General features: G+C 36.6%; 1 protein-coding gene across 28 annotated transcripts in view; it reads right to left on the bottom strand.

Moving 5' to 3' along the window:
• PHKA2 (phosphorylase kinase regulatory subunit alpha 2) overlaps positions 1-22,130 on the bottom strand; it is a 238,320-nt gene that overhangs the window by 117,757 nt on the left and 98,433 nt on the right. For all 28 annotated transcript variants that reach the window (XM_034434190.3, XM_034434258.3, XM_034434276.3 and 25 more), the window contains 11 exons: positions 21,343-21,465; positions 20,565-20,660; positions 19,881-19,988; positions 19,336-19,414; positions 16,760-16,894; positions 14,854-14,963; positions 13,135-13,279; positions 10,968-11,046; positions 9,616-9,782; positions 7,639-7,812; positions 3,558-3,646 (listed from right to left, as the gene is read on the bottom strand). In XM_034434190.3, the coding sequence (XP_034290081.1) occupies positions 3,558-3,646; positions 7,639-7,812; positions 9,616-9,782; positions 10,968-11,046; positions 13,135-13,279; positions 14,854-14,963; positions 16,760-16,894; positions 19,336-19,414; positions 19,881-19,988; positions 20,565-20,660; positions 21,343-21,465 (1,305 nt within the window). The remainder of the gene's footprint in view (positions 1-3,557; positions 3,647-7,638; positions 7,813-9,615; positions 9,783-10,967; positions 11,047-13,134; positions 13,280-14,853; positions 14,964-16,759; positions 16,895-19,335; positions 19,415-19,880; positions 19,989-20,564; positions 20,661-21,342; positions 21,466-22,130) is intronic.

The following is a 22,130-nucleotide window of genomic DNA, read 5'->3' as shown; positions in this document are numbered from 1 at the left end:
AAATTCTTCTGCTTTTTCAACAGTATTTAATCGATATCTCTCTCCTTGATACCTCAATATTATGCCAACTGGAGCATCCCATCTAAATGGAATTTGTTGTTTCTTTAATTCAGTCACCAAAAATCCAAAATCCTTTCTATCTCTTAGGCGGCAACTCTTTGTAGATCCCAATCTCCCTTCCATCCACTTGAATAGTAAAAACAAAAGACTTTTGTAAGATATCATTTCTTATTCTTCTATCTGTAAAGTAGATCATCACATCTCTAGGCAATTGCCTTTGCCTCGCCACCCAAGAATTCACTCTATAGACCTTGTCAATCTTGCACAAAATCTCCTCAGGATCAATCTTTAGCATCACTTTAGGGCATCAGCACAAACCCTTCTCAAATCCTCTCTATTGTTTTCTTTTATTCCTCTGAGTCTTACAGCAAACTCCATGAATCTAAATTGCATCATTGTCACTTCATTTTCAATCCTTTGCGTTTTATTATCAATATTAGAAATTTTATAATCAGCTTCCTTCATTTTAGATTCTACTTCTGAACTAAATTCTTCCACTTTTTTGTCAATCTGGACAACTACTTCTGACAAGCCAGTCACAACTGTCAGTATGTCACATTTCATCTTGTCATACTTTTCTTGAACCATCTCCTTAATTTCCTGTTGAAATTTTTCAAATTTCTGGTCCAAAACTTCATTTTGATTCCTCAGAGCCGCAGCAATAAATTCCTTCAGATCTTTAAAACCAGACTCCTGTGTTTGGCTCTGAGTCTGCAAACTTAATAGCTGCTCTTGTGACTTGTGAGTGGGGGGAGCCCCCCACCTGCAGCTTTAGCAGCTGGTTTTGTTTGCTTTGAAGCCATTCTGCCACGCAATCTAATTCTTTCTAAAAAGGAAGTCTTCCCTCCCTTTCCACCACAAAGTCCTTTCAAAAATTTCCTCAGCTTTAATCAAGTCTCTATAGGAGAAGAGACAGATCAGAATCACTTTAAAAAACTCCCCCTGAACCACTGTCAGTAGCTCTTCTCTCTCTCCTTCCAGTACTTCCTTCTTTCTTTTTCCTTCTGATGATTTGGGTGTCCCAGCCTTTAATGCATTGATGTAAAAATCTCTTGCTTTCCATATTGTATTAAGCCGATATCTCTCTCCAGAATACGTCACCACTAAACCGGCTAGGACCTCCCATCTGTACTGTAATTGACGTTTTTTCAGCTCATCCACCAGAAAAGCATACTCCCTTCTCGCTCTCAACATCTTGGGGGGGGGATTTCTTTCATTGTCATCACCTCCTGGCCTTCAACCTGAAGCTTGTTTTTAAAAGTAGCCTGTAAAATTTCATTGCGTACTCTCCTTGTAGTAAAATATATTACAATGTCTCTTGGTAAGTGTTTCTGTCTGGCCACCCAAGAGTTAACACGATATGCCTTGTCAATCTGCCAGCCCAGCTCAGTTTTCGTTTCCCCCAGCAATTGTGCCAATGCCTCTGACATCATTTCTTGTTCTCTTGTTTATTCTCCTTCACCCCTCTGAATCTTAAAGCAAATTCCATATCTCGATATTGTAACATCGTTACATCATCTTCAGCTCTCTCAAGTCTGCTGTGAGTCTCTCCCAATTTTTTGTCCAAAATTTCCGTAGATTGCTTAATTTCTTCAACTTTATCATCCACCATTTCAATATCACCTGCCAAACATTTAAATGCCAATAGTATATCATCTCTGATCTGCTGGTTCCAAATTAAAATCTCATCTGAAACAGCCTGTATTTTTTCATTAGTTTCATTAATTTTTTCCTTGGTTTCATTAATTTTTTCATTAATCACAGTAGCAATTTTATTTTGTGTGGCTTGTAGGGTTTCTTGTATCATCTCAAACGTTAAAATCTGTGGGTCTGTTAGAGGGGCAGAGGCTTGCAATCTAGGGGTATGAGCTGGGGAGCTTCCAGTGCTCCCAGTTCCTTTAATAGGAACGGTCTTTACAGATTTTGAGGCCATTTTCAGTTTAAATTGATCGTTGTATTTTATTCAGAAGCCAAAAAGAAACGTTCATCAAAGTCAAAGAATTTTCCCAATCGTAAATTAACATTTAAAATCCTCCTTCTCTCATCACAACAGTTCTTTCCAGGCAAGAGGCTGCCAGGGAAACAAAACTTTCTGTAACTTTCCCTTTCTCCGCTCCTCCCTTTCAGGTTTCAATTGCCATTTTGATGCAAATTGCTAACTTGTTACTTCCGAAGGAGGCTATAAACTTTGGAGTTAAGTGTAAATACTTGCAGTCTGACTTCTCCTGGCTTGTTCTGCCTGCAGCAATTAAAGGTGTTAAAAATCCCTCATTTGTTGTCAGCAGAGATGGTCGCAGCTTCTAGCCCCGCTAAATAGCGGAGTTTTCCCAGGTCCGGAGCAGATTGGCAGACTTCTAGGGAGCCCTCGCCCTTCACGCCCCAGGATTTGTCCTAGGGCACTTGGGGGGCTCTACCTCCGCCTGCCGGCTCTTCTCTCTCCCCTTTGCCCGGGGGGAGGGTTTTCAAGCCCCAGACAGCTGTTTTTCGGCTGTTCTGGGGCTTTTACGGAACCGCCCACAGAGAAGCGTCAGCGAAGTCCTGCGGAGCCAACCAGAAGCCACCTTTATTGTCATTGTACATCATGTATACAACAAAATTGGTATAATGAAATATATATAAACATTCCTAAAATGCTCAGATATCTAATATGTTTCTCTATTATTCTCTATTTAAAAAGCCTCAGGTCACACCAACTGTGACCTGGTGCTTTTTTTTTTTTTAAGATGAAATCCCTTGTAAATCATAAATTACATATATATTTTGACTGATTTGAAAAAAACAACACGTGTTAGCTGATGAGTGTCTGAAAACTTGGTATATACTTGCTGATGATATGGAGCTAAGACTAGAGTTAGATTTTAGAAAATAAACATTGGCAAATAAATTGCAGTCAGTTAAAACTTAAAAGTACATAAGTTAAGAAATACAAGCTTCAAAATAGCAGAGATGTACAATTTAAAGGCTGTATGTCTGTATTTGATTCTTAACAACCTCCAATATTATTGCCAGATTCCAATAGCTGGTATAAAATAGCAGTTCTTAACATATCATTAAATCATGACTGACAAGTAATTGGCATAATAATTTTATTTGGTTTCTCTTATATTTTAGTATAAATAATGATAATTAGAATGGATAGTCACCATTCTGACTTATGCATTCACAAAATGGCACTCAAATGCCACATAAAGCTACCTAGCAAAAGTGGTTCCCATTTGGAGTCAAGGGCTAACTCACTATTTTTATATCGTTAGGTCCCACATCTGGGTTGGGCCAGGGAAAGAAGATGCTGTATAATCAAAACATAAAGTAGTTTATCAAACAGACATTTTCCCATCCTATCCTTTCTTAAAGCCATTAAATTTAAACTTACAGCTGCTGTGTGAAACTCTATCTCTGTTCTAATTGTACATCTTTGACTTTGATAAATGAATTATAGTAATTTATATAACTAGTAAGTACAATATTTTCCAAAAGGAAATAATAGAACTGCTTACTTGGTCCACTTGTGGATGAGGGGAATCAACTAGGTTCAGAGATTTCCGGTGAGTGTTTAAAACCTTTGTAGGCAAGGACATTGAAACATCTGGGGAAAAAAATAATATAAAGCCATTTTACAGATCTGTTACTGTACAAATCCTAACATTGCTGAAAATTAAAATATAAATGATACTGAGGATCAATTAGACAATATAAGCAAATTAGTTTAAACAAACTCCAAATACCATTTACAATAAAAGCTGGCTTGTTATGGAGTAGTTTGTATTATTGAAAGAGGACAATATATTGTCATTTCTAAAGTAGATTTTCATAAAAAGGAAAGGTTGGATGAATCAAAGTTTGGTTATATATATCTGTAACTTCTATTTAAATTATTATCAATGTTCTTCTGCCTAGAGAAAAAAGATATGCTAACACTTGTGTTCAAATCCAGAAAACATGAGAAAATTCCCGTATCACCATATTTAATAATAGCTGAAATGTTAATTCCTAAATGTATGTAATCTTACATATGCCCACATTATTTCATGTCCATATATGATATAAGAATGTACAAGGTTGCACATGCAGATTTGGCTATGACTTTTATGTGCTTAGCTTACTGTCACAAATTCTAACATATCATATTATCCAGGCTAGAAACTGTGATTCATAACAAATTCTAAACCTATTTGCTTTTTAAATTTTACATGTTAAATTACCCAAATTTTATTATAACTCACATTCTCTCCTCAGGGCAAAACAGATTCAAGGAACCTGGAATAAAAAACTACTAAAGAGAAAAGGAAATGGAAGGAGTGCCAAGTGTAAAGGTTCGTTTGCTTTTGGCTTTCTCAAAGTGGTAAATCATGGCAGTTTTATGTACTAACAGAGCCATATAATTTCCCAAAAACTGAACCAGGAATTGTTATTGTTTGCACTCAATTTTGTCCTTATTTTCTCTTTACTTTTAAATTTTAGCAATTCATAAATAAAAAACTTACCTAACCAGGAAATCTTTGTCTCTAGTCAAAATAATCAGAGGAAATATTTTTGAATTTTTAATTAGTTGAAACTTTTCTTCCTCCACCTTTATCACAATGTACAGGTGGTCCTTAACTTAGTGACTGTTCAAAGTTACAACAGCATTGAAAAAAGTGACTTATGACTGTTTTTCACAGTTACAACATTTTCAGCATCCCTATGATCATGTGATCAAAAATCAGATGCTTGGCAGCTGTTTCATATTTATTACCATTGCTATATCCCAAGATCATGTGATCGTCTTTTGCAACCTTCTGAGAAGAAAAGTCAAGGGGGAAGCCAGATTCACTTAACAACTGAGGCAAGAAAAGTCATAAAATGGGGCAAAATTCACTTAACAAATGTCTCACTTAAGAACAGAAATGTTGGACTCGGAAACCGGTAGTGTTGTGGCAAGACCGGCTGGAAAAATAGCAGGCTCTGCTGAGCTCTGCGAAAATCCAGCCGGACAAACTGCTGTCAGAGGGTCTTCAGACTGGAACCATTCTGTAGGGGTGGTGAAGAAGGAGAGGTGTCTCAGATGACCAAGATGAACAGGCAAGTTCCTCGAAAGGTTGGAGGTTGCTCTTCAAACTGGTGGCAGGGGCGGCGGCCATTGAAAAATGACCACTCTGAAGCTGGGGCAACCGGACTAAGTTGTTTGTGTAGGAGCGGTGTCTGAATGGAGTGCTGGTACCGGGTGAGTGATTGGCCAACTCACAGGTAAAAAGCAAAATTTTTAATAACTTTAAAAGTTGTCCCGGAGCGGAAATGAGTGGCTAATTGGCACTTGGGAAAGTTAATGGAGGGAAAAGAACAAAGAGGAGGTTAAAATACCAAAGCCCAAGAAAGAAAATTTTACAACTGGATTTAAAATTGGATTTGGAGAAATTAAAAATAATAAAAGAAAAAGAAACCCAAGGAAAAGTACTCTTTATGTGGATTCAAAATAGTTTTGACAGCTTTGATACTTAGTTGCTCTGAGAATATTGTGGATTTGAGAGAGACATCTGCTGGCAGAAAGAGAGAACTGCAATATTGGTTGGAAGACAGAAAAGAAAATAACAGCTTGTGACCTTGACTAATAAAAGATAACTCAGAAACTGTGAAACTTTTAAGGAGTATCTGTTTTTCTCAACTGCCTGGTTTCGACTTTCAACGGTTGTGGAAGATAACAAAGCTTTAACTTGGAGTGGATTGGATAAATATTTGAATTGGATACTATTTGGAATTAAAAAGAGACTATATGGACTTTAAAATTTTAATTAAATATAAATCAAAAGTTTTAACAATTTTTTAAATTGACAATATGGAGCCTTGGATGTGTGAGGAATTAATTGAGATGTTTAAAAACGCGTGAATCACTAAATGGTAATAAAAAGTCAGAAATTTTGCTGGAAAACACAGAACAGGAAAAAGAGAGTATAAGTGAGGAACAAGAAAATAATATTGAAGGAAAAGGAATTGAATGCAAAAAGCAGTTAGATGATTTCACTGGGATTAACAGTGGCAAAAAAAGAGTGGATGGGGGAAATATGCCCCCAAAATGAATCAATCAAAGGGAAAAGAAGGAAATAGTGAAAAGAGATTAGGAGAAAGCTTAGGGAGAATTACTCAAGTAATATATTTAAAAGTGAGAAAAGGGATTCAGGAGAAAAAATATAATAAATACAAAAAGAAAAAAAAGAAGTTAAAAGAATGGTATAAAATGAAGAAATTATTAAGAAGTGGAATTTTGGAGAGACCAAGAGAGAATGGCTAAAGAGGGGAAGAATAGTGGAAAGGAGGATGGGAAATAAGATTTATATTAGTAGATTTAAGGGAACTGTATTAATATTATTAATTGTGGATGGTCAATTAAGCTAAAGGATTTCAATGTAAGAAGTGAATATGATGATATATATTGCTTATAGCAAAACAAATAGCAGATGAAATATGAAATGGCAATTGGATTTAATTATGAAGACAAGTTAAATTAAGAGACAAAATTGAAATGTTAAAAAGTGGGATTGGGATTTTGAAATTACATGCTGTAAATGAAGAAATAAGATAATTAATTGATGTTATTGTAAGCAATTAGGAATTAAGGGCGGATAGTGATACTGATTATGTATTATTTATTAAGAAGAGATTAAGATAAAATGTGGATGGTTAATTAAGTTAAAGAGTTTCAATGTAAGAATTGAATATGATGATATACAGTATATTGTCTATAGTTAAAAAGTGGGATGGGGATTTTGAGAAATATATTTTGCAAATGGAGAAATAAGATAATTAATTGATGTTATTGTAAGAAATTAGGAATTGAAGGGCGGATAGTGATACTGTTTATGTATTATGTATTAAAAAGAGATTAAGATAAAGTAAAGAAATATGGAAAAAGAATATTATGGCCGAAATTGGAAATATGTAAAATGTACTTGGGAGGGAAAAAAAAGAGATGAAATAACAACAAATAACACCATAACAAGATATGGTGAAAAATGGTGAATTTGTGATAAAGAATTATATAAAAGGGATGATTATGGTAAAAGCAGGAAGATTGGAATAGACTATAAAAAACAAGAATTTATATGTATAAGATGTGACCTGGTCAACACATTGTTCATAAAATATGTATGATGAAAGAAAAATTCTAATAAAACTTGTTGTTTTTTTTTAAAAAAAGAAATACATAAATGTTGGACTCAATTGTGGTTGTAAGTTGAGGACTACCTGTATTTTGTTGCTTAAAATAACATGATTCACAACCTGTTCTATTTATCAGTGAATACAGAACTCACCAAATGTTGGATTCTTATGTCTGTCGGTACTTAAAAGTGATACTTTTTTTTAACAATTTGTGACCAACTGGGCAAATTTCCAGATAGGTATGTACCATGATAGTGTTTGTTCTATTAACTATTTCTACAGATACCTGAAAATAAAGCCTCATTTTTTGTAAAATGTGCTCTAATCTTACTAAAATAAGTATATTTCATGTGAGATGACAGATTTTTGCAGTAGCAAGATGTCAGCATTTATAGGCATTCCATCTGTTAAATAGCATAGATTTAAAGTGTTATAAAAACTTACTTGGAACATCCAGTCCCTTAGCCTTGGCCATGATTAATAGTATTTCTCTAGTAGAATGAGCAGCACTGAACACATAGGATGAGCTTGTCCCTTTTCTGAGTGGAGGCAAGTATGATTTCAGAGCAGTACTCTGTAACATGCTGTTTATGTACTGGTCCAGTTCATCCTGGCTTTCTGTCAAGAAACATTCAAAGAAAAGCTGTTTGAATTAAAGCCCTTATGCATTCATCCAATTAATCTTATATTTTGTCATATACAGGAAGTCTTTGACTTACAATCAAAATTGAGCCCAAAATTACTATTGCTAAGCGAGACATTTGTTAAGTGTCACAGTTGTTAAGTGAATCATGTCAGTTGTTAAGTTAGTAACACAATTGTTAAGTGGATCTGGCTTCCCAATTGACTTTTCTTGTCAAAAAGTAATTACAAAAGGTAATCAAATGATCAAAAGGTAATCAAATGTCAGAAGGTCGCAAAAGGTAATCAAGACATTACAATAATCGTAACTTTGAATTAGTTGTCAAGTGTCCAAATTTTGATCACATGGTTACAGGGATGCTGCAACAGTCATAGGTGTGTAAAAGGTCATAAGTCGTATTTTTCAGTGCTGTTGTAACTTCAAACAGTCACTAAATGAACTGTTGTAACTCATGAACTTCATGTACATGCTTTGAGGAAGGCAAGAACTTTTGTTCTATGTAGCATTCTGATTTGAGTCGCCTTATCGAGGAGATTGATGGCATATAAATTTAATAAATAAATAAATCTTCAGGCTCTATGAATACAGACATAAGATGATAAAATTAGTGATTGTGTATACTCTCAATATTTAATATTTTTATATTTTTCTAAGTCTTCCAGCCTCAGTTTTTCATAAATAGCTTCTTCAACTATTCTGCTATCCATTAAGTCCCTAATTTCCTTTTAGAATATCCAGACAACCAGTCTCTCTGCAGTTAAACAACTTAAGCAACTTTGAACAAACTACACAAGTGTACATGCTGAAATGTATTTTCTGATATTGTTTTTTTAGCTTTTCCCTTTTTATTAATAATACCTATCAAATTATTTCAAAATTGCCTTTTGGCTTGGCATGGATTTAATTTAAATTTTTAACAAAGCTTGAAAAAAATTAAACAGAAAAAAAATATTTTAAAATAACAAAGAATTGAAGTAATTATAGTATAATTCATATACACCGTTTTATCTTCTCTTTTAAAATGAAATGAAAGAACCTCTATGTCAGTGATGGCTAACTTTTTCCGGACTGAGTGCCCAAAGCACCTGCACCTGCACATGAATGCGCACGTGGACAACCCCCCAAAATGCAATGTGCGTGTGGCCCCCGCGCATGCCCCCCATCCCCTGCGCATCGGATGCAGAGACCTGAAGACCAGCTGGTTGGTGGGAGGCGTGCACGCATGCACAGCAGAGCTGAACTGGGGTGACGGCTTGCATGCCATCAGAGAGGGTGCTGCGTGCCACCTCTGGCCACCACTATGGTTTCCTCAGAAAGATTTTTCCACTGATATCCTAGAGATAGCTTTTTCCATCTTTCCACTAATAAAGCCTTTCTTGATCATTTCAAGTAGATCTTGGTTACAGATTCATTTGATAGATTGGGGGGAGGGGGATTTAGGGATATTATCTTTCTCCAAACCATCTGAGGATTTATAAATTAGGAACAACTCTTGAATTATAGTCAGAAATAAATTGAGTTTATTAACATAATATAGTCAACAAACTCATATCAGAAAACAATCCAGTGTATGCATTTTGTACTTACTATAGCTCCTGAACACTCATCCACATAATCTCAATTTAAAGCATGTTAAAATACTCACTAAGGCATGATTACTGTGACTACATATCCAGAAAGGATGTGTTCATCAAATGTGACCAAAATTGCTCTTGATTACTATTTGCAATTTCTATACATAGATATACTGCTCAAATAAAATGAAAAGACATCATTACCCTTATCACAGAAGTCTGCATAATCTTCTAGTTCATAGCCACTTTCAGGGCTAGAGTAACCTTCACTCTCATCATCAAACAGCTTGCTGTCACAATCAGGATCCAAGAAGCTTAGGTTTGTATAGAATGAAGTGGTCAGAAAGTCCGAAAGTTTGCCCAACTTCACTCTGGGAAAAGAATTGAAGAGAAAGAATAGGTATTTGTTATACACACACACACACACACACACACATGTACACATACAAACACACAGACACATGCAGGTACACACATATATACATATATGCATACTGTTGAAAAGGGATTCCTAAGTACCACACTGTTCAACAATTGATAAATAAATGGGTTTTTCACAAGTAATCACATAATATCATGATAGATTAACAATCATTAAGATATACTGTTCCATAGCCAGATGCTCAGGAAAATAAAGATGCCATCATCATCGCATCTTCTTTTTGTACTTTGTAGCGTCATCTAATTTGTGACATTGCATTAACTTATACTTCCAAACTTCATATCAGACCGGCAGCCTAATTTATTCATTAACCTCTTAAATTCAGTATAACTGAATTTCTGAAACTTAAAAAGTATTTTAAAATATACTCAGAGGTGGGATTCAGCTGGCCGTGGACCAGCTCGAGCAAACTGGATGCTAATTTTACATCTGGTTTGCTGAACCTATAGTTGCAAGGATTAGCTGGCCCCACCCCCCTCCCTCCTCCCAGGAGTCTTCATGAAGCCCATTTTGGATGCCAGGCAAGTGCAGCATCCGCACAGAGGCTCTGGGAGGGTGAAAAATGGGCCTCCCGGAAGTTTCAGAAGTCTGGAAACAAGTCCGTTTCTGGCCTGTGGAGGACCTCCGGAGCCCAGGGGAGGCCATTTTCGCCCTCCTGGAGGCTTGAGGAGAGGCTCTGGAGCCTGGAGAGGGCGAAAAATAGGCCTCCCAGAAGTTCCAGAAGTCCCAAAATGGGTCTGTTTACGGCCAACGGAAGGCCTCCAGAGTCCGGGGGAGGCTGCTTTCGCACTCCCGGAGGCTCGAGGAAATCCTCCAGAGCCAGGGGAGGTCGAAAATGACCCCCTGCCATGGTGCAAAAGGCCCGGTAGGCCACACCCATCATGGCCACGCCCACCCAGCAACCGGGAAGAGAACAGGTTGCTAAAATATTTGAATCCCACCCTGAATATACTGAACACTAAAGTAGCAAATGTAAATACAAACAATCCAACATTTATACAAATTGTACGGTAACATCAAATCAGAAAAAGCATTAGACAGAAAAGTTTTATCCAATAATCAAAAATAGGAAAAAGGAACTGTCGCAGCTATTTGTAATGCACATAATGCTCACCTTGCTCCTCCAAAATATCCATCCCCAAGCTTTCTTATGGTAGCAAGAATTGCAGAATCAATATCAGTCCCATCATCAACTAAAATAAATAAACCAACAAACCAATACTTACACGTATTTTGGAGAAATATCTTTCAATAATAATAATAATAATAATAATAATAATAATAATAATAATAATAATAATAATAATAATAATAATAATAATAATTTTATTTCTATACCACCCTTCTCCCGAAGGACTCAGGGCGGTGTACAGCTTATTTAAAAACACAAGACAAACAGCAATTTAAAATTTAAAATTATTAAATAAATTTGGCTCCGTTTAAAACCCCAGAAATTTAAAATACCCCAATTTAAAATTATCATGTCGATAGCCCGGCCTGGCAGAACAACAGGGTCTTCAGTGCACAGCGAAATACCCGGAGGTCGGGGATCTTACGTATTTCCGGGGGCAGTTCATTCCACAGGGCTGGGGCTCCCACCCTCCCCCTGGGTGTCGCCAGCCGACATAACTTGGTCGATGGCACCCTGAGGAGACCCTCTCTGTGGGAGCGAACTGGCCAGTGGGAGGCTATTGGTGGCAGAAGTCGGTCTCGAAGATACCTGGGTCCTATGCCATGGAGCGCTTTAAAGGTGGTAACCAGCAACTTGAAGCGCACCCGGAAGACCACTGGGAGCCAGTGCAGCTTGCGCAGGAGGGGTGTCACATGGGCACAGCAAGTTGCGCCCATAACCACCCGCGCGGCCGCATTCTGGACCAGTTGGAGCCTCCGAGTGCTCTTCAAGGAGAGCCCCATGTAGAGAGCATTAGAATAGTCCAGCCGGGAGGTGACAAGGGCGTGAGTGACCGTGCGCAAGGCGTCCCAGTCCAGAAAGGGTTGCAACTGGCGAATCAGGCGAACCTGATAAAAGGCCCCCCTGGCCACGGCCGTCATATGCTCTTCTAAAGACAGCCGTGCATCCAGGAGGACACCCAGATTGCGAGCCCTCTCTGTGAGGAGCAAAGATTCACCCCCAATAGTCAGCGATGGCACCTGCTGACTATATCGGGACGCTGGAAGCCACAGCCACTCAGTCTTGGAGAGGTTGAGTCTGAGCCTGTTCCTCCCCATCCAGACCCGCACGGCCTCCAGGCAGGGAGACATCAGATCAAGGGCATGATTCACTTAAAAAGAAAATCCAGTATGAAAAATTTTGGTTTAAGCAACATCTAAACTATATTGTCTATCATTTTGAGTCTTCCCTTCACAGATGAAGAAAAACAGCAATATGCGATTTGTAAGTATTTTTATTTACCATACAGAAACATATTTTATATATATATATATATATATATATATATATATATATATATATATATATATATATATATATATTTGTTTTCTCAGGTTTTCGCGGGTGTTTGTATGTAGGTCTTTGGTTATTCGGGTCTTCTCCCACGTAAAATTGGAAGTGTTTTGGCGACGTTTCGACGAAGTCTCATTTGTCATCTTCAGGCTGGTGTTCTCGGCTTCGTGCTTCCAGGAGCAATGTGAGATCGCAGCTGGCTAAGCCAAGACACCTCCAATTTTACGCGGGAGAAAACCCGAATAACCAAAGATATATATATATTAGACATATATATATATATATATATATATATATATATATATATATATATATATATATATATATATATATAGGTATGTCTTTGGTTATTCGGGTCTTCTCCCACGTAAAATGTTGTGAAATCAGTAAATGTGCAAATGCTTTTTCAAACTTTTCCAGTACCAGAGATAAGAGAATATTTTAAGGTAACAAAGTCTTTTATTAAAGCAAATCATATTGCCTCTTTGCTTTTGATGAAGAAAATCCTGTTTTCCCAGTCCTTTGTCAAGGAGACAATGTCACTTTACACAGGATTATGCTAAATTATTGGCAATGAGTATTTTATTTCTGTGAATTCTGTTTTAAACTGTTTCTTCTTAAGAAAGCCAGGCTAAGAGCAATCCATAACAAAATTGAATTTATTTTCAATAGTAAACCAACATTTCCAAAGATAATAATTCATTACTTTGTGTCTTCCTGTTGGTATCAAGCAGGGCACTTGAAATCAAAATGCTAATATTACATATTATATGAGTTTAAACTTTTATAAAAATACCAAATAAGTTTTCTTACTGACCAAGCATTGTACTGGTGATTGGGAAAGTAAGAGTTGGTCTTCCAGTCATTCGCCAACAGGAAGTTAGATAAGCCAACTCAGTTCGTAGCATCTCCACAATCATCCGATTGTCTAAAGCCAAGTAGAAGTGATGTTGATCCGTAAACTACAAGGAAATTCAAATTAAAAATATTATGCATTTACAGTTGGAATCCCAAATCTGATGTCTTCCAGATGTGTTGGATTACTACTCCAACACTGCTGGACAGAGTATATATTAGCTTCAGGCTTATATGACTGGTTTAGGAAATCCCTTCTCAACAGTAACTTTGATAGCTATAAAATGTATGGCCTCTGTCACAGCTTTCATCAATTCAGCCCAGAATGCTTTAGTTAAACATCAATGGCCTAATTATAAGCATTCAACGTTTGATAACTTCACAATTGGTCCACTGCCTTTTATATGGAATTCTCCCTGAAGATAATTTTGATACTAGTTACCACAATAAGATCAGTAATTGGATTAGAAGACCTTCAAGGTCCCTTCCAATTATGTTATTCTGTAAAATCAACATTTGGATTATAGTCTAATAGTAAATCTACAAGGATTAGAATTTGGGACCGGAATTCCTCAAAATCTTCCTATTTCTAGGTAAATCTTAAGTGAAGATGGAGAAACGTTTGAGCGATACATATGAACTACTTCTAATGGGATACTGAAACCTGGAAGGCATTCCAAAACTCCACTTTAGTTTTGAGGGTCGCTCATGTTCATGAGGGTTTAAGAATTTTAGGAATGGAACTAGGAGTTATCTATTATACAAACCATTAGCTTCTCAATTTAAAATAGTCTCTAAACTGGCCTGAAATATAAATATTTATAAATATAAATAAATAATTTCAAAACAATGATCTTTAGATACTTAGGAGCCAGAAATAAGGTACAAGATTACATGAAGTATGCCCACATTACCTGAACTTGTTGGGATTATCTGCTTAGCATAGTGTTATTGATGGTTGTATTAGTTTTAAGTAAACCACTTCATGAAATTTCTAAGATGATCATAAAATTTTAAATATTTGGCAAGGTTGTACTAGAGCATACTATATAGAAAATCTATAAAGTGTAACATTCATAAATTATAAACAGAAGACGTATTCTTGATACTTCTCCATATTTATTAGTCAAAATATAAGCGCAGGATACATCAAAGTATAAATTATTTAATTCTGTTCATTTTATTACTCTTTACTTTATCTTTACCATAGTTTTGCATTAAAAGTTGGCAAAAAAGTAAAAGCATTTTATTCTTTTTGGTTAATGGTGATAACAGCCTGATACCTAATGCACAAACCAGAATCACTTGTCAGGCCAGATTATATCATAAATGCTAATAAATAAAACTGAAATTATTCATCAAATAAGAGGAGGATTACCTATTTCTAAGCCTTATTCACAAACTTTCCACTAATTTTTAATCTGCAGCACAAGAGCAAACAACAAAATTTACGTAGTATTAATTTATTATTCACTTTAGATTTGTGCCATTGGTTAGATGAGGATTCTATAAAGGGGAAGTTAAAGTTTCACAGTAATTCTACTTTGTTCTCCTCTACACAGGTCTAAACAGCTTAAACAAAGATTTTTATCAGTTCAACCTTTGTAATATCAGTTCCAAAAGCAACTAGAGTAGAGAAATAGGATGGAGCCAATGTTCTTGTTGATATTTGCAAAATTACCTGAGGGGTAAAAGTAAATATTTGGTTTCTTATGATATATAATTTGGATGTTCCTAGGACACCAATATGCCGATAAGGCCTCCCACTCAGCTTCATGTTCTTGTTACGCCCTAAATGAAGCAAAGAAAAAACATCCCAAAGCTAATATTTAGTATCTACTTGTATTTATCACATTCACATTTTAGAACTGCCCATCTCTTGTCATAGATGGACTCAGTATATTGTATATTGTTATGCAATTCAAACTAAATTTCATCTCTATATTCTGGTACTTTAAGCAGGTTTGGCTGTATCCTTCACAGCTGGGGATATGTTAGAAAAAGATGGATGCTAAGCTATACTTTAATTGTGGTTTACTTTACAAGTAATGCTTCTCAACCTTGAAAACTGTCTGTGCTCCAACTCTCAAACTTCTAGCATGTTGGCTAGGGAATTGAAATCCACACATCTTAAAGTTGCTAAGATTGAGAAACATTGAGTTACAATTTCTCTAATTTGCTGAAAATTATCAGCTGAAATCAACACTGCCATGAGAGATTACCTAGTGCTGAATTGTATAGAATAATTGTGAGATTATATAGTAAAGGCACCTGGAGCTCAACTCCTAACAGTTTTCTCGGCAACAGTAGAGAAGTGTTTGTCCAGCCCAGCATATACTGTATCCCTCAAATTTCCTAGTAGTCTCCTCTGCAGATGTTAATCAACAGTTCATCCAACAGTTCATCACTTTAAATCAACCATGGTGGCATAGATGCTGCCATTGCTGGGGGGACTAGAAATGGAATTAGTGTATATTTCTTAACTCAAAAGGAACTCTTCCAATATAACTGTAAACTATCACTCAGTATGTTTATGGAGATTCTCAGTCAGAACTGAAAAAGCTTCTTGGATGAGAAGTGAAGCATCTTCCTCAAGAAAAAAACAAAGTCCATTTGACTTTTGAAAAAGCACAAGACTTCCAATCAATATGGGGCAAAATAGCCAATTTTTTGTAAGAGGTAAGAAGTTAAGGCAACCCAATTGTGTCTTAACTACATTCCAATCTTGAAAAGAAACCAGTCTGACAATGTTGTCCCCGTGCATTCCAAGAGTGCCTTGGGAACCACAAAAAGATGCTTGACATCTACCCTACAGGAAGATCATTTTTGTGTTAAACCATGGAATGCTAAATATAAAGCAGAAGCTGTAGAAATTGCTATTTTTGTAAGAATAATAAAGCAACATCCAGGTATTGGATCAGAAGAGACATTACAGTACATCTAGAAAAGAGGTGAGTCTTGCATTGTCATTCCACATTGCCTCTTTTGTCATTCTAAACTTGTTGGACTGCCCCTTCCCCACCACTGGTGCCAATCCAAAATCAGACAAACTATATCATAGCTTACCATGATGGGTGAATCCTGCTTTTTTAACAATACAAAAGAAACACATTTATTATCACAGGGAATAGCAATAGCACTTATATAGACTTATATACTGCTTTACAGCCCTCTCTAAGCGGTTTACAAAGTCAGCATATTGCCCCCAACAATCTGGATCCTCATTTTACTGACCTCAGAAGGATGGAAGGCTGAGTCAACCTTGAGCCAGTGAGAATCAAACTAGCGAACTGCAGTCAGATGGCCATCAGCAGAAATAGCCTGCAGTACTGCATTCTAATCACTGCACCACCCTGGCTCATAATGTAATAATTCCTTTAATATGAGAGTACAATTGGATTTTGGAATCCTAAAAAATTGTACTTCTTACATTGAAAACTGCACTTTATAAACCAATACTGGCTGCCAGTATTTTTTAAATACCTTACTGAAAAACACTCATTAAAATTTATTAAAAATGTTTCAATGGCATAATGCTGGAAAAGTCCAATAAGATTACTCAGTTATTTTTTTTTAATAGCACTTACCAAGTTTAGCGTAAAGATTACTCAGAATCCGAGATGGCTGCACTCTGGTGGGACTTAGGTCAACAATACTTTGTACATTAATTCCATTATGTCGTAAGAGTTTCTTAATTTCATTTGTTTCTGCTAGAACGGTTACTATTCATAAAACAAAATGAAGAACCACAATCAAGGATGACAATTATTTTTGCTTTTCTGTGAACAGAGTACAATCAAAGAGGATCTTCAGTGAAAAAAAGACACTGAATAAGTGTTGGACTAGTTCAAATAAATGGAGATGATTGCCTATTAGAATGATACTTTACTAGGTTTCTACTAAGCATGGTCTTATTATAAAGCATGCTAGAATAGGCACAGCGCCTCTTCTCTATTTTTAGCTGCTATAAGGTTGTCTCTGGTTCTTTACATGTGCATGTGTGTACCCCTGTGGTGGGTTGCCCCCGGTTCGGACTGGTTCTATAGAACCGGTAGTAAAACTGGAGGGAGGCTCCGCCCACTGACCCTGACGTCATCAGAATGCTTCTGCACATGCACAGAAGAGTGCGTGCGCATGGGAGTGAAGCGTGCGCGCACGCGTGGCCCTGTTGCAAACCGGTAGTAAAGGTAAGTAGAACCCACCCCTGGTGTACCCAGATAACTTCATGTATAGCACAGCCAGTAATGCAAATAGACACCTGCAGGCACAGTCAGGGATACATTTTGCCAAAGTTGTTTAAGCATCCAAGAATGCAGCTGCTTTAATATTTCAAGGAAAGGGGCTTCACAAATCACAATCCTGTACAGCACCTCACCTTTTCCAAAATTTTGCAATACATAGCAGGGGTGGGCATGAGCAGAAGCGTTCTGATGATGTCAGGGTCGGTGGGCGGAGCCTCCCTCCGGTTTTACTACTGGTTCTATAGAATCAGTCTGAACTGGGGGCAACCCACCACTGATACATAGATATTAAAAATTATGCAATAGCAACATCTGAAAAAGTGGGCTTAAAAATTTCCCAGAAGGCAATTCCATTATACAACTGAGTGAAGCCCTGCTCCTTTTGTCTTTGCATTGGCACTGCACCACATACAAGCAGGAAAATCTGTGACTAGGCGGTTGTGACTATATCTTGGTCCTATAACCCTGACTCTGCTATATGTCAAAACAGCCTGATTTTTTCCCCTGACTTTTGTACAAGCTTGAAAACAAGCAGCTGCTGTTACTGTAAGGAATTCATTCATTAAAACTATAATAACTTTAAAAGGAGCAATACCTTCTTTCAATCCCATGTCTAAATCTGAGAGAGATCAGGCTACTTTAATGAACAGTAGCTAGTACAAGATCTGAAATGCCTTTTCCAAATCCTTAGGAAGCCGTTTTATAACCAAACTAGCTACAAGTAGTAGCCATTTTTTATCAGACTGATACCCATTTTTGTCCTTATTCTCTGCAGCTTCAATCCAGAATTCACTTTACAAAGTCAATAAAACAAAGGTGTGGTATAAAAAGACTTCTAAATATTTTCCCCCAATATTTGAAAAAAGATCAAAATAATAGGCATTTCTAAACAATTTAGGTTCAACCTGAATTCTAAATATTATTAATGACTATGATTAATTGCTATACATATGGATTTGCTGACTCAGGGATTTGGGAAGGTACATCATAACGTGATTGAATTTCATAATTAGTACTAAGAAACAGCTCTGACCCCAGCTTAATTTAATAAACAGTAAAGCGTTTCAAACTTTATTTCTACTGATGACTTAAACTACCATTTGAGCTACAATGAAGTGATTCTTGGAATGAGGTGACATAAAATTGCTAAAAGTACATTTTAAAAACTATGATCAAAGTAAGTTGATGATGACTCTTTAAGAATATCTTTTTGTATTTGATAAAAAATAATTTCCTTTAAAATATAGTTTAATTCAGTGCTATGGTTTAGGGAATATATGTCCCTATGAAAGAATTCCACATTTTTCTTTCTATATTTTTCCCAACAGAGTGACAGCATCCAAAAGTTCTGCTCATCCAGGTTTCATACTTAAGACCATTGCAGCATCTCAGGTTCATGTGATCACCTTTTGCAACCTTCAGATAAGCAAAGTCAATGGGGCAGCCAGATTCACTTAACAATCAGGTTACTAACTTATCAACTGCAATGATTCACTTAACAACTATGGCAAGAAAGTTCATAAAATGGGACAAAATTCACTTTAATGTCTCACTTAACAACATAAATTTTGGGCTTAATTGTGGTCGTAAGTTGAGAACTACCCCATAGTGTTCTGAAATATCTACTAAAAGGAACAGTTAAGAACCTGACATGTGGATGCCATGAAGAATCAATAAATACAGAGAGTGTAATAATTAGGAAAATATAATTGTCACACATTTTGATAGCTGAACTGCAGCAGCACTTATCTCAGCAACCACCTAAGACTTAGTGACATGTCTTGCTAGTAGCCACTACCCTTCTATACATCTGTTAGAACACTTCATGGGTAGAAGCGACAGCCTTCTATTATTTATTTCACTTCCCTCTCCACCTTTCTCTACGGAGTTAAAAATGGATATTCACATGGATAATCACCAACCTTGAACAACCACATCAGGCTTAAAAGCGGTTGAAAACCTTCTGTTTAATGGATCAATTTCACCCGTAGCCAAAAATCCCTAAAACGAAAGAAAGGAATAAATTAGATTTCAGTGGTGATAATAGTGTTAACAACTAGCATGGGAACTTCAGAAATATAACAAATTCATTAAGAACTAGATCAGGTGTCCAGTAAACTATGTACAATTTTCAACTTGATGGATAAGGCCCTTGGCCTGTTTTCAAAAGTCCTTAATAAGCAATTCCAACCTATAGAAATATTTTAGCCTGCTGACTGCGGAAGGAGCAGAGGTCTCTGAAATGAGAGGGGCAAAGGGAGGCAAAATGGCAGATATGAACATTTTATGCATGAAGAAAAGGGTGGGATATCAATCTGTGGTCATGCCTGCCATTTTGACTCACTTGCAGACATGCCTAAAAAAAGGGCAAAAAAAGGACAAAGGGGGAAGAAAGTTTTGGAAAACAGATAGAATGAAAAGGAGCTTTACAAAAAACCCCAGACAAATTGTATAAAAGAGGACTTACCTCTACTAGGAGGGCAGAAAGTATATATAATGACTGGCCCCAAAGATGAGGAAGTTTCCCTGCTGGAACACGATCCACCGTGTGAGGACTTTCATACTCTTCACTCACCTGGAAAACCAAACAGTGAATGAGCACTGATTCATGTGAATTTATTCACAACTTGAGATCTCAGTGACTAAAATCTAAAAAGTCTCTTCTCTTTTAGCAAGAGTTTATTTGGCAATTGCAAGCAGGTTTTTGACTGGACACCTGTAAAAAACTAGGTTTACAGCACAACACTCTATTGAAAAGTACTTTTAAAATATTCTTCAAGGTTATAATCTTTGCTTCAAATAAGTGAACAAAGAAACAACATGGAAATGTTATTTGGTATAGAGTATAAAATACACTATCTATGGAAAAGTTAATCTAGCCACAGATTCCTCTCCCCCCTCCCAATTTAATAGAGAGCATATGATATTCAGGCTCATATTCAGTAGGGGAAAAACAGTTATTTTGAGGGCAAAATTATTCAAAGCCACAAACTGCAGTGGGGCTTCATCTCTGTTATATCCACAAAAGTTAATGAGATAACTTTGGATCAGATTTATGGAGAGATTATGTATAACCTATCTACAAATCAGGAAACAGCATTTTATGTCATAAGCGAATTCTTTCCAGATTAAGGCAGTTTGGTAGGAAAACCTTATCTGGAGGGACTGCATACAGTTCTGGCATCAGAAGAATTCCATTCTTTTTTCTAATAAGGATCCCTTCCAAAGCTTCTCTGTATTCCTGCACCTGGGAAATACAAAAGATTTTTACAACGCAGGCTCCAATTTCTAGGAGACAAAAGGGAAACAAAGTGAACAAAAGGAAAAGAAAATGGTGAGATAGTCAGACAAATGTGCTCAAATAAAAGAGGGGGGGGGGACCTAAACAGTGCAGAAACAACCTTATTCTCCTGAGCACATTCTAGTAATGAGAATGTTGACCTGTTGGTTATCAAAGAAGATTGCTTTGACTTTATAAGCCCTCACCAATGTTGAGCCAGAGAGCAGATTTAAGAGAGCAAAAGGGTCTGGCTTTGCAACAAAACAAGGTAAGAAGCTTTTCAGAGTAAGATGAAGGTGACATTTAGGCTTGCTGCATTTAGAAACTCCGGGCAAGAGTTGAGATTGAGGTTTCTGCTGCCTAATGTGTTAATATTTTTTTCACTTGCAGAGGATTTCTCTTGATTTTTTTTAGACTAGACCACTTAAATCAACTCTTTTCCAGCATAAAGACCAAACCTGGTCTCACTGCAGGTGTGTAGTGCGGAGTAGAGTGCAGGAGTAGAAATAGTGTATCTTTGTGTGTGTACGCATGCACATGCACACACACATATTTATATCCCATCCTTCTACTATCCCTTCATCCAGAAAAATTCTGGCAGCAATACACCAAACCCTAAAGTTGATCCAAAATATTTTATTTTACCCACCTGAATTCTGTCATCATTGAACACTCCATCAATTAGAAAATATGTCCAGAATACAGGCCATTCACATTCTATGTTCTCAAATAACTTGAGCTCAGCAGGATCATAATGTAATCTGTTTGGATCCTAGAAATATAGTAATTGCATAGTTTATTGTTACCATTTCACTTTATTGCAGAAAATATTCTGCCACTATTAATATTAACATCCTATTGACTTCTAAATTCCCGATGGAATTTTCACGCTACATTTATATGTAAAGTAATCAAGCCTTTGAAGAACACCAAGAAACTGGGAATTCTGGAGGTCTAGTCATCTATGTTCTAATTCCAAGAAGTCTGGAAAGAGAAAGAATAATATGCATAAAGTGAGAGAAAAATAATCCTGCAAGTGAATTGTGTCAATAGGACAGGTTTGATTTGTAGGAACATGGTCTCAACAGTCCAATGAATGTCAGCTGACACAGAATAAGCTACATCTTATAATGAATAATAAATCTTATTTCAATGCACAGTGAGCCTGAGCAAGGGAGCTTTCAATTTAATCCTGTGAAGATTGGAGATAAAAATCCTGCGAAGAATATCTCACTTTAGAAGGAAGTAAGAGTGCGGCCATGTGGAATCTATTCTACAGCACTTTAAGTTAAGGGCTATATCCTAGCACTCTGAATATAGGAAATAAACAAGATAAACAGGATACATTAAAAATAACAGGAAAAGAATCAGTATACCTGTTGTTCATGAAGAATATGAATGATCAGAAATTTAGATACTAGGAAAAGAGATTAAACG

The sequence above is a fragment of the Pantherophis guttatus genome, chromosome 5 (assembly GCF_059756535.1).
Source record: "Pantherophis guttatus breed Tessera chromosome 5, ASM5975653v1, whole genome shotgun sequence".
NCBI lineage: Eukaryota > Metazoa > Chordata > Lepidosauria > Squamata > Colubridae > Pantherophis > Pantherophis guttatus.
Note: the sequence above shows the minus strand (reverse complement) of the source record. Positions and strands in the feature narration are given on the sequence as shown.